The following is a 13685-nucleotide window of genomic DNA, read 5'->3' as shown; positions in this document are numbered from 1 at the left end:
TGATTAAAAGTATTAATGTTTTCTAAGAGGATCATTTATCTAGCAACTTTGCTTTTCTCATATTAACTTGCATAGTTTTAAAGTTCAATTGGGTTTTCTATGTAGACAATCATATTGTCTTCATGTAATGCCAGTTTTCCTCTTTTTGTTTCCTATCATTAAAGCTTTTGCTTTCCTGACTTATTTTGTTTATCAGAATTTCCAGTAGTACTGATAACATTAACCTTGCCTTTTTCTCAATATCAAAGGGAATGGGAACTAAAGTTTTTGGATGTACCCACCAGGTAAAGACTAGCAGTCTCTTTATTTCCTATTATCAAAAAGTTTTTTTTAAATTTGTTTGTTTTAAACACAATTTAATATTTCTATCATACATGAGTGTTTCCCTTAAGTGTGCTATCTTCATTTTTTTTTGAGATATTCATATAAATATCTCAGTTCTTTAATGTGGTGAATTATTTGATATATATGCTGAAGTTAAGCCATTCTTGCATTTCAGGTGTAAAACACAATTGATCATGGTGGTGATGATTACTATTTGAAAAATATACTATGTTTTAGTTAGGTAATTTTTAAGGTTTTTTTTTGCTTTTATGTCCATAAGTGGAAGGGATTTATAATAATCTTTTCTTATACTATACTTATCTAAATCTAGAATCAAGCTATTCTTCTTTTTCTTTTTGTTCCACTTTTACGAGCAAGGCTTGTTTCTTCCTTACAAGTTTGATATACTTAATCTATAAAACCATCTATATCAGTTTTGCTTCTTTTTATTTTGGCAGAGGTGTGGTGGGGTGGGGGGATGATTGGGTAGGGAGTGAAGGAGTCAGGGTGGGGGGCAGTTTTGATGAATTAGGGTTGTGGGCTTCAATAACAATTTTTAAAATTTCTAAAACTTAATTCGAATGTTCTACATTCTTTTAAGTCCCTTTCCATATTTGCTGTTCTTATTGGATATTACACATTAAATGAAAAAGTAACTAGTTTACATAATATTCATTATTTCAAAATTTTTATTATATGTCATTTTCTCTTTGATTTGCATTTTCTCTATTTCTTGATTCATCTTGTCAGAACTTTGTTTTCTAAAAGATCAGCTTTGGTTTTTTTTTTTTTTTTTTTACTTTGTCTTCTGTTTCATCCATTTATTATTTTCTTGTTTATTAGGGTTGACTCTCAAGTTTCTAATGCAATAACTGAAAATTTAATTATTATATTTTATTTTCTTGGTTTCTTATAAATGTATATTTATAAGAAAAGATATATTTTTCTTTCTAAGCTGCTTTAATTGTGCTGGATAAATTCTGACATTTAGTATTTTGATTGTTATTCTGTTCAGAGGAATTTTTAATTTCCCTTATGATTTCCTTTTTAACCTTATTTAATCACAAAGTTTAAAAAAAATTATGTAGTATTTTTAGCTACCTTTAAAAATGTACTTTTAATCACATTATAGAAAAATGACAATTGATTTGATATTGATTCTTTAAAATCTGACATATTTTTGTAGATTTAATATTTTTCATGTATATACTTGAACATCTGTTCACTGTTCTATATGCATTTCTAGGTATGTGAACTAGTTCAAACTTATAACTCATGCTTTAAAAGAATATCTTTAATGTCTTAGTTAATAAGATCTTTTGTCAGTTGGATTTGTCTGTTTCTCCCCATGAAAACTTTATGTTGCCTTATATATGAGAAGTCCATATTTTAATCTCATATGTGTTCATAATGATTGCATCTTCCTGGTACCAGCATGTGATACCACTTAATGTCCCTTTTGGTGTTTTTGCCTTTGAATTTTATTTTGTCTTATATTAAAATTTTGATAGATACTACCACTTTGACCTCCAAAAAGGTGATACTCATTTATACTTCTCTTGACTTTCATTATATGAGAGAATTCTTGTTTTCCCACTCTCTATTGTGACACATTTTAAGCCTATGTTCCCTAACTTTGCAACTTTATTGGTAGCTTGGGAAACTGGACCTGATGCATAGTTCTGGCATTTTAATCTTAATTTCACTCACTGCCTGTCATATTCCAGTCATAGTCTCCTTAATTGAATCACTCCAAACAACATCCTGACTGCATTAAAAGACGGTGCTTGGAATATTTTTGACTTAATTATTGATTAAGTCACATTTATCCTTCCAGTTGGGGTTGTCCCAGGACTCAGTTTTCTAAGGACAGGGTTAGCCTGGCTTCTCACCCAGGTGTGTCTTCCCTTAGAGTCTGCTTTATGTGAAGTGTAGACTGTTCCTGCTGTAGTTACCCTGTACCATTTACCAGCATAAAGATAAGCTCCTATGGCTTTCTGTTTACTGTGGATCTAGGGATCACTCAGCCCAAGCTTCAAGGACGCAAAGAGCCAGATAAGTGAACAGTCAGCTCTCTAATTTTCCTGCTTTGTTACTAGTACTGTTTGTGCACCCTGGTTCCTGAGTTCATGGCATGATTTGGATATGCTGAGCTCCACTGATTCCCAATACTGGCCCTGGCCTGAGTGACTCTTGAATTCATCTACATGACTAGCAAGCTGTCAGTGGAGGTCGCTGCTACCCTGAGGCCATTATATGACATCTTTTTCAGGGAGTTACATTGCTCAGGGAACTAATACCTCTTGGCCCCTACAAGGTTCCTCTTAACATTCTTCTCAGCCTCTGTCTGCCATTTTTTCACCCTCACCTCCCACATGCTCACTTTGTGCTATCATAAATAACTAGGCTCCTTGAACAGCTTCTATAGAAGCTTAAATGTAATATCCTTTGCATCTGTGAGTATTTTAGATTCTTCAAAGCACTTCCATATACATATTTTTATTTGATCTTTACAAAAACCTTTGGGCTATGTAGGTTAGGTATATTATCCTGATTTCACCGATGATAGCACAGAGATGGTGGTTTGGTGACTGGCCCATCCTCAGGCACTGTGTTAATGCAGAGCTAGTATTAAAACACAACTTGGTTTTGGTTGATGATTTCATTCATTCATTCATTCACTCATATTATACTGAGAGGCCCCAGAAGGGAAACAGCAAGGGCTTCGGAGCCAGACAAACTTGGGTTTGAAAATTGATGCCATCCCTTATTAGCTGTGTAATCTTGGTCATGTACTTAACCCGCAGTTTTCTCATTTGTAATGAAGGGAAAGTATGACTTACAATGTTTTTGTGAGTGTCTAATCATGAAAATTACCTGGCAATAATAGTTTGTGGCGCACAGCAGGTTGAACTGTTGCAGGTCAAAAATGGTCAAATATTGATAATTTTATGTGGTTCATCCTAAAGGTAGAAACTCAAATATTGGCTCCATTTATTGAGTCCTTCCTTATTGCATATGAGGCACTGTTAGAGCTCAAGAATGTGATAAAAGTGAGGCAACATCTTCCTTATGTGTCTATGTCTGTATAGTCTTCTAGACCATGGTCCTGAAGGATAGCATCTGTATCTGTTGGATCCTCATCACCAAAAAAAAAAAAAAAAAAAAAAAATCACTAGGTTGTAAGTGCTCAATAAATGCTTACTGAACTGAAAACGTCCCTGCTCACTAGGAGGTTATCAACTAGTTAAAGTATGTGGACACATCATCACATATTGATAATAAGAGATTATATATATTTAAATAGACACATTCAGGCTATGGTGAGAGCCCAAAGGAAGCAATGCTCAATTCTACAGGGGAGGGTAAGTGCAGTGAATGGGATGGTGGGAGCAAGACTTACCATGGTCTCTGTGAGGAAGGGAGCAAAGCCACTCTGCTTATCTTGGGCTACATGCTTTCTTTCAATGAATCTCCTTTAAATGTCTGAAATTGAGTTTGTATTCAAAGTAGCCTCTTTGTCTCACAGCCCCTCCGTTCCTGGTATCTCCCATAATGTATTGCTTTGTAAAGTGCTTTGCTGTATCCTGAGTATAAATGAGATGCTCTGTAAAACCAGATACTGTTCTTTGGGTGTCACAACTAGCCATTGCATAGCAAAATATAATACATTGTGTGAGACAAAATAGAGGAACACAAGAGATATTTCAGAGAGAGCAAATAAAACATCAAAGTGGGAGAGTGTGGAGTGCATTAAAGTTAATAAACTGTCATGGCAGAGTGGGCCACTTTTAAATGTGAAGGAGACTAATTTAGTGACTTGTAACTATAGGATTGGAATACCATTGGAATGAAGTTAGCCTATAGTTGTGACAAATGCTAAATCTTTTGGCTTTTTTTGAGAACCAGTCCTTGGAATTGAACAGATTGTGAGTGTGTATGTCTGTGTGTGTGTGTGTGTGTGTGTTTGTATTTTGTCCACAGGTCTTTGTGGCAAACCCCTTCTGTCTTCCTCTGAATATATCAGTACTACTCAATTGTCTGTCTAGTGTTGCTTTCCTTTAAGTTCTAGGAGGAGGAATTCAGGCCCTGGTTCTCCTGCTAAATTCGGTACAGCCCATCAGCAGATGTTTCCAGGGCTCGTGGAGTCATTCCCTGTTTTCATAGAGACATGGAGACCAGAAAACTGTCAGGAGTAAACTTTTCTCAGGCATGAACCACTGAGCTACTCATCTTATTTGCGAGGGAGAGACAAGGCAATCAATACAGGTCTCCTTCTTGGCAGTGTTGAAGGATGACTACACCAGTAAGAGTTCCAAAATGTTTTCTGCTAAGAACTGGATTGGATTTTGTGCTTCTTCAGCTGCAAAATGTCCCAAGCATCTTACTCCCAAATCATTAATGCCCTTTGCAGTCAAGACTAACTGCTCATCTCAAACACTTCCTTATCTTTATTGAATACCTTCAAGATTTTTAAAAATTAGCTAAACTCGCAACATTTTTAGATTTTTAATCTCACCTTTTTATTTGAAACAAGCAAAAGATCGGAAACAGCATTTTCATCCTTAGTTGCATGCTTTCTCTCTCTCTGTAGAAGAATGAGAATCTGGTTTTGGTTCTTGGCACAATTTGTAGAATATTTCCTTGGAGTATTAAAATGCTGTGTTTATGTATTGGCATGCTGGTGTTATGCCATTGACCTTGGATAATTACATAACTGTGTTGAGCTTCTGTTTTTCTATTTGAGAAATGGGAATAAAATGTCTAATTTATAGGGTGTCCATGAATATCAGAGAGATTATATATGAGGAAATGTCTAACATAGTGTACAGCATATAAAAAATGTACAATAAATAATGTATTTTAATTTTTAATTTTTGTTTGGATTCGGGCAGTACATGTGTGCTTTTGTTACATGGATATATTGTATAGTGGTGAAGCTGGGCTTTTCAGTGTAGCCATCACCTGAATAGTGAACATTATTTAAAATAAAACAACATAAGCAGAACTAGTTATATTAAAATAAGAGGAGCTCTTAGAGAATGAGGAGAAGCATAAAGAGAGATGACCACGGCTTATATTCTGTAGAACGTTGTGTCCTTAGTCCGGTGCATAAAGTAAGATCTAGGGTCATGTGTGGAAGTAAAAAGGAAGGAGTTCTTTGTAGGTAAAAGCTGATAAATTATATGAAAAGATGGTGTCAGTTATTTTAGGGAAGTCACGGCTATAGGATGGCATCAGGAAAAAAAAAAAAGAAACATTTTCCAGATGTGACTCTAACATTACTTCGGCTGCTAATAGTGTTTGTTTAAGTTTCTGTATTTTGGTGCATAAACAGACTGGAGTAATATGTATTCCTTATAATAATTGGTAATCTGAGAGGCAGTTCCATGTAGTGTAATGGAACACAAATTGGAATACAAAAGTCAGAAGATCTGGGTTCAGGTTTATTTCACTGAATTGATTGGTTCATGGTCTTAGAACACTTAGCTTCTTTGAGGCTTGGCTTCCACATTTATAAAATGAGGATAATAAAGTTTTTCTTATTTTATTCCCTGCTGGGTTATTGTAAGGATCAATTGAGACAATGATTTAAAAATACTAGTCATGTATCAGTTGTTTTTGCAATTTAGTATTCAGAGCCAGATATTAACAGGGTTACCAAAGAATTTTTCTGGCTGTTGTCCTCATTGAGGCAAATGTAAGATGAGGCAGCAAGAATGCAGGGCTTGTGTACCTGTTGCCCCGACATCCAGTTTGTCCAGCCCATGTTCTGTTGCTCACCTCTGCTGAGCACGTTTTTCTGCTCACTTGGCCTGGCGTTGCCGTCCCTCAGCCCAAGAACAGTTCAAGGGTGGCTGTAACAGAAGGGCCAGGAGTCCTGCAGCAACAGCAAGTGCCCGGAGACTCGTGTGTGTGGACTCGCCTGGCCACCTGGACCACTCACATCCTCTTTTCCTCTTCTGTCTCTGTCTCTAGCTGCCAATGACTATAGCAATAGCACCTTTTATTGCCTTGCTCACGGATTTCTGAGGTTTCCGAAAGTTTCATTTTCTATCATTCTGCAGAGCAAATACCAGAGATAAGAGAGTAGGCTGGTAGATGGAGTTGGGTTTGGTACTCAATGAAAGGAAATAAGGTCCTTGAATTGCATTATCTAGCCTCTTCTAAGACAGGTTACATGGTGTGGGTCCTATGTTAACACCCTGTCTCTTTGTGTTTGCAGGGAGTCGACGAGTTGAAGATGAAGCCCAGAGCAGAGTGCTGTTCTCCCAAGTTCTGGTTGGTGTTGGCTGTCCTGGCCGTGTCGGGCAGCAGAGCTCGTTCCCAGAAGAGTCCCCCGAGCATTGGCATTGCTGTCATCCTTGTGGGCACTTCCGACGAGGTGGCCATCAAGGATGCCCACGAGAAAGATGATTTCCACCATCTCTCCGTGGTGCCCCGGGTGGAGCTGGTAGCCATGAATGAGACTGACCCAAAGAGCATCATCACCCGCATTTGTGATCTCATGTCTGACAGGAAGATCCAGGGGGTGGTGTTTGCTGATGACACAGACCAGGAAGCCATCGCCCAGATCCTCGATTTCATTTCAGCACAGACTCTCACCCCCATCCTGGGCATCCACGGCGGCTCCTCTATGATAATGGCAGATAAGGTAAAAAGGGGCTGCAGCGAGAAGGGCTTGGGGGCTTGTACTAAGGGCTAAACCATACATTTGTTTTCCTATAAAACTTGGTCGTTCATGATGAAAGGTAACCAGATTGCATTGAGAGTGTGGGTAGGCCAGTAATTAATCTTTTAAAGATGAAAGTGAGGAAAAGGTGCTGGTGTCTAGAAGCTGCAATCATTTTGGAAAGGTTTACGTGTCCACTTGTTTATAAATGGACTCACTGAAATGACTAAGGGATGTTGACACTTGTAGCTCTGGGATACATTTTCTTCAAATAGGTATATGAAAGGCATACTCTGTTTTTCCTTGGCAATACATGTTCTCCCCCATACTGTTTTCAAGATTATAAAAAGAAAAATCTCTCGAGGCACCTGATTTTTCTCCTTGAAGATACAAATGTTACAGGGAAATAATTTTTGCCAAGGAATTAATGCTTATCACACACATTGATCTGCACATCCAAATAGATTTTAATCCATGGAACCTGTAGCAACCTCATTTTCCCCATGCTTAGATTTGAAGGCAATGGTTCTTAATCTTGGATGCACATTCAAATCACCTGAAGAGCTTTCAATACTGCTGATGCCTGAGTCCCACACTTAGGGATTCTGATTATTGGCCTGGGCGTCAGGATTTGTAAAAGCTCCTCAGGTGATTCTAGAGTGCAGTTAAGATTGATGGACAACCCCTGCTCTAAAGTCTCCAATAAATCCTAGCCTATCCTGCATTCATGTTACGTTAATTGTCATATAACTAATTGCCACTTGACATTGGGGCTTAATTTCTAACTGCATAAAAAAGTGTTTTATTCTGGTTCGGGTTGTTTCATTTTTACATATTATCAGTTATTCAGTTATTTTCCTTGCTTTACTGATTATCGTTCATTGCTTAGATACAGCGCTTAGTGCATATGCACTGTCCATTGCAGCCATTCATGTCTTAGAATAATTTGTTTCACCACAAGTGCTATATTTACCATTTTTCATCACTTTGGGTTTTTACAATTGTCATTGTCATCTTATACTTTTTATCACCACGCTCAAAACCGCCTTTAGTTTTGTACTTAGAAGACATGCTTTCAGGTTAATAATGTTTATAAACACCTTAAAACCTAGCACAGACACCGCATGCATGCTACCTGGCTAGTTGAGAACCACCGCAGTGGAGCGACTTGGCTGAGACTGAACCTTGTGTGACCGCTACCGCCATCTGTCGGCAGCAGGCAGAGATGCCTAGCTTCTGCTTCAGAGCTTCCCTTCAGTTTAGGAAAGGTCAAGTTGAAAGTGTTGAGGAAAGACATTCCATTATCATATGAGAAATATATTCTTCCATTTACGTGGGTGCAGGTACAGCTGTTAGAAAACAGGCACTAGCACAAATGGCCCATGCTAAGGGAAGTGGGAAAAATAAGCAAAATGGAAAATATAGACTGACAGGCATAACCTACTGAGTTGTACTTCAGGTAGATTTTTCTTTAAACATGATTGTCCTTAGAAAATTTTACTTTAACAGTGGCAATTTGAGGGCACAATTTTGCATCAAAAGAATTCTGATATGGATAAAAGCAAATTTTAAAATTATCGGATAAGTGCATACTTACTCTGAGAGCACAGTAGGTAAAAATGATTTTTTTTTCTCATGTGGGCTATTGTGCAACCTATTCTCCCCAGTAGAAAAGGTTATGCCTAACTAGCTGATTGCTTCTCTCTGGTGCCTTTTACAAATCCACAACATCAATGTTCAAATATGAAGTAAGATGCAGAGCATGTAGAGAGACTGAACTCTTTTTGTTCATTGATGTATCCTAGGGTCTCTGAGAATGTTCCCTATATGCCGGGAGCTTAGGGCTTTATATGCACTATTTTATTTAATACTCTTAACTACCTCGTGACCTAAGTGGTATTGTTTAATCTTTATCTTACGGATGGGGAAACTGACACTCAGAGAGGTTAAATAACATATCCAAAATGCTGTAGCTCATAAGTGGAAGCCAGGATTTTAACATTGGTTGCTAGCTCCAAAGGCTATGTGCTCTCTTGCCTCTCAAGGAAATGACTGGTTGTGGTCTCGTATATGTCACTGCCCTTCACTTTCTCCCTTGTTATATAGCATTGTGGGGGATGTCTTCTGACTGAAAGTGATCTATTATGTGATTCAGCGTCGGGCAATATTGGAATCTAACTACAAGAGAACATAACAAGGGTATGAAATGGTGGAGCCCTTGGGTGTAGCACAATTTCACAGAGGACCCATTGGCTATGTCCTTCTAGGAGTGAATAGGAGAACTGATACCAGTAAAGTGAATTCTTCTAGGTCACTATAGTGAGATCTTCTCTGGTCACTTTCTTTCCCCTTGCTCCTGCCTTCACTGCTACCACACCCGAATATTCCATCATGTCTGGAATACATGGGGAGGTGGGCAATGACTTTTAGATGCTTTTCTAAAATAGCCTAAATATCTGACTTTTGACCTGAAAAGAATGGTTTCTAAGCAGCAAGAGGGAAAAGAAGAAAGAAAAATGTTCTAATAATGGAGATCCTGGAAAGTTGGAGGCTCAGACCCAGGGGTTTGATGCTGAATGGGTGGTGGCAGGACAGAGCATGTCAGCAGCAAACTTCCCAGCAGCCATGCAGAGGAATGTTTGGGGGCTTCACGATTTGCATGAAGGCAAATAAAAAGAGTCCCTAGATCTCAGAGAAAAAAGCCTTTGGGACAAGTTTCAAAAATAAAACACCTCAAAACTAAGGGCAGGTGTTTTTTTTTTTTTTTTTTTTTTTTAATAGAAGTTTATTTTTAAGTACCATAACCATATTTCACAAACATAGAATTGGGGACACACAGTTGGACAACCATTAATCAACAGGGGAATAGGACAAAACATTTGAAAGTGGAACTGATGCAGAAAGTCTAAGACATTGTGCTTGGCGCCATTGAAGGCTTATAGTAATCGTCTGAAGAATGATCAATAAGCCTTCTATTTTGCTCCTTCTCAGAGACAGGTAATTGCCAGTCTGTTTAAACTTAGGTTTTTGTTGTTAGTTTATTTCCAATGGAACCCACTTAGTAAGTGCTTTTCTGGAAGATTGCGTTGCAGGGATAAAATTTGTAATCAAGAAGTTTTTGATGCGGGAAAGAGCTTTGTTCCCAAAACTTTTGACAACAGCACAGATACAGTTTGGCGGTTCAGCACCTGGTCAGATAGCATGTGCTCACTTTTTTGCATATGCCAATTAATCAGTAAAAACATTAATTAGCCGTCTGCTTTCTCAAAGAGGAAATGAGCTTTATACTATGGTGGAAAGAAGCATGGGGACTAGCAGCATAGGGTTATTAAAAAATCAGAATTTAGAGGCCCAAGCTGGATTCAGGCATCACTTCCTAAATGTTGGAATCTGGACAAGTCACCAGTCCCTGACTCTTGACCTTGGTTTCCTTGCCTGTATAATGGGAATAATAATATATTCATTACAGGATTGTTGAGGATTAAATGAGGTGATACATCACAAGTGCTTCACTAAAGTGTCCAGCATAACATTCAGCAGGTAAAGCTGAAGGCTGTGTGGAGCAGTTTGAAGAAAGTGAGGATGTATGTATCATGATGCAGGAAAAGAATGGGAATCGAAAAGCATTATGGACAATGGTAGGAAAAGCTCTAAATTGGAGACCACCCAAGAAGGGCATGTGGTTGAAACGTGAAAATCTGGTGAAAGGCTCTGAAGCGTGAGGTTGGGAGTCTTGGTCTTACCCCACCAGGGAAACTGAGGCTCACAAGTAGTATGGAAGCCTGCTGAAGCCACAAAGGGCATAGTCCCTTAAAGAAAATCTCTAACCTGGAAAGAATTCCTAGGTGCTTGTAACAGAAGAGTGTTTAGAATAGTAATCGTGAATGTTTAAAAATGTATGAGGTGCTTTTTGGCAGTTCCCCACCTGAGTATAAAGAGCCTATTTTATTTTGCCTTGTTATAATTGCTTTTATTCTCCCTGAGATCCAGGATTTAAGATGCCCATCTGAATCCGAATAATGAACTGAAACTATGTATATTTCCATTTCTTTCTAGGAGGTTTTTCTACTGATTGTCTGAAATCTTCCCTGGGCTTTGAGATTTTAGCTTAGAAAGGTTAAGTAACTAATCCAGGAGATCACAGCACACTATTAGCAATGGGACTAGAATTCAATTCTCAGGAATACCTATTTTGAAACCCATGCTTTCTGTTGTACAATTCTGCTTCACAAAACATTGAACTAAGAATTATACTTTCCTGAATTTGAGTCTCCATTCTGATGAGTTTTGAAAATGTGGGCAAACACATTACTTATACTGCATGATGCTCAGTTTATAGTTTATGAGATATAAATTTTGCGTTCTGCCTTATACACCTTACATTTTGAAGATAAAATGAAATAAAGTGTGTGGGAGATTTTAGAGCTGTACCGTGGCAGACAGACATTGTAGGCGAGGGAAATAAGGAGTAGTGATAGGCAGTGATAGAGTCAATGACAACTGTTTTGTTCTTGGCATTAGAACTAATGAAAATGGCTTGGGCAGAAAGTAGGAAGAAACGCGGAAAGGTAGAAGTGGCAGTAGGAGCAGGCGAACGGATGCAAGATATAATCTCTAATACTACAAGAATGGGGAAGAAAAAGGTATGCTGAGGGAAGAATCCGGGCCTGGAAACGGACGCATTGGTCAGGGCATAGCAGGGTACCTGAAATGTGCGTTACATTCTCTATCTTACTCCTCCTTAGAGGACATGCAAAAATATTCTTACAGTGGAGTCTGTTGTTATGATTCTTTCCTTTCTAAATTGCTTCTTTGGGGGCCGGATGCGGTGGCTCACACCTGTAATCCCAGCACTTTGGGAGGCTGAAGTGGGCAGATCACCTTAAGTTAGTTCGAGACCAGCCTGGCCAACATAGTGAAACCTCGTCTCTACTAAAAATACAAAAATTAGCCAGGTATGGTGGTGCACACCTATAATCACAACTACTCTGGAGGCTGAGGTAGGAAAATTGCTTGAACCTGGGAGGCGGAGGTTGCAGTGAGCCAAGATCGTGCCACTACACTCCAGCCTGAGTGACAGAGCAAGACTCTGTCTCAAAAGAGAAAGAAAAACAAAAATAAATAAATAATAAATTACTTCTTTGGGAATGGATGCTTTCAGTAGCATTCTCATCTTCTGTATGGAAAGCCACATTTTGCAATCTAATTGGGGTTAGGAAGATGGCCCTATTCTTTTTGGCTTCATCTTCTTCCCCGCTTCCCCATCTTCTACCCCTACTTGCTTAATGACAGTTTGGAGAGAGTAGATGGGCCAGCTGTGGTGTGTGACACTGGGAATAGACTATTGTCTTCCGTTGGCTCATATGGATTTGCATATCCAACATAATCTTGAAACCAAGATTGCTACATGTTACTCATACCTTACCCTACGCTTCTTCACTAATTTCTGATGTCTCTTAGATTGTTATTTTGCTTTTAGTTGTCTGTGATATTCCCTGGGACAGAATACTTTGGGAGCAAACTGTAGTGTTATGGCATTTCTTGGATGAGGGGTATTAAGATATAGAGGTAGGAAAAGTGAGAGGAAAAAAAACTAACATAATATGTCAGCTTTGAACCAGGCATGATGTTAATGAGCATTTTAATTCTCATGCAGTCTCACGAGGGAAGTAGTATTATTTCTTCTCTCTTGATGGGGAAACTAAATCGGAGATCGTTTATGTACATTGACCAAAGTCACACATCTAGAACAACAGTGTGACTGAAATCTGAATTCAGATGTGCTTGACTTTAAAACTTTTTCCCAGTCCACACAGTGAGCGAGGATAAAATTACCTGGAGTTCAGTTTCTTCTCTCAATGTTCCCTACTTCCTTGAACTATACTTCGGGGGAAGATGGGTAGGCAGTGCTACAGCTGTGTCTGGTTGGCTCTTTCCACCCGCTTCTGTGAAATGCATTTCTTGTTGGCCAGCACATCCTGTCTTTAAAAAATGGAGCTAGGATTTTCTTTAGGTGCAGTGTTCAATTAAGCCCAGAAATTGTTTTGACATTCACAGAAATACAGGCACTTGGTCTTGGAAAGTAATATACCAGCCATCACTTGTCATACATTTTCCAGGGACGTGCTGGTGTGTAAGAGAAGGCAGCAGCACATGCAGAGAATGCAAACTTTGGAGCCAATGGGCTTCAGCTCTACCCATTCTCAGCCATGTGACCTTAGTTGGACTCTTCAGACTCTCTGAATCTCAAAATCTCCTTCTGTAAAGTGGAAACAAAAATAACACCCAGCTCACAGAGGGTAGCAAGCTTCATGATGCAGTGTGCCCACTGCATGGTAGACAGTTGATGCTCAGTATATGCCATCTTGCATTTTTAAAAACCAAACTTGTCCTAAATCATTTGAGGAAAGTGGATTCTAATTTTTCCTATTAACAGAAAGAGAAGATTTTGGGATGTTAACATGCTTCCATTTAGACACGGTAGATAAGCAGTAGCTCAGTAGCTTCTTGGTGATGCCATTGCTGATTGTGACTTGATCAGAACTTACCAGGATTTTCAAAGCAGAGACATGAGATGATTTCAACCAACGGTGCACATAGGATATGAGTGTTGAAGACAAGTCAAGATCAATTTTTTAAAACAGCAGAATAAAATAGTGTTTGAATCAGAGTCACTCAGATTTGGAAG

The 13685-nt window shown here is 38.6% G+C and overlaps 1 protein-coding gene across 3 annotated transcripts in view; it reads left to right on the top strand.

Moving 5' to 3' along the window:
* GRIN2B (glutamate ionotropic receptor NMDA type subunit 2B) overlaps positions 1-13685 on the top strand; it is a 417330-nt gene that overhangs the window by 117022 nt on the left and 286623 nt on the right. For all 3 annotated transcript variants that reach the window (XM_032253693.1, XM_032253694.1, XM_032253695.1), the window contains one exon: positions 6551-6979. In XM_032253693.1, the coding sequence (XP_032109584.1) occupies positions 6569-6979 (411 nt within the window). In that variant the 5' untranslated portion in view covers positions 6551-6568. The remainder of the gene's footprint in view (positions 1-6550; positions 6980-13685) is intronic.

Source organism: Sapajus apella, unplaced genomic scaffold, assembly GCF_009761245.1.
Source record: "Sapajus apella isolate SASKATOON/1434 unplaced genomic scaffold, GSC_monkey_1.0 scaffold84, whole genome shotgun sequence".
Lineage (NCBI taxonomy): Eukaryota > Metazoa > Chordata > Mammalia > Primates > Cebidae > Sapajus > Sapajus apella.
This window is presented reverse-complemented; position numbering and strand designations above follow the sequence as displayed.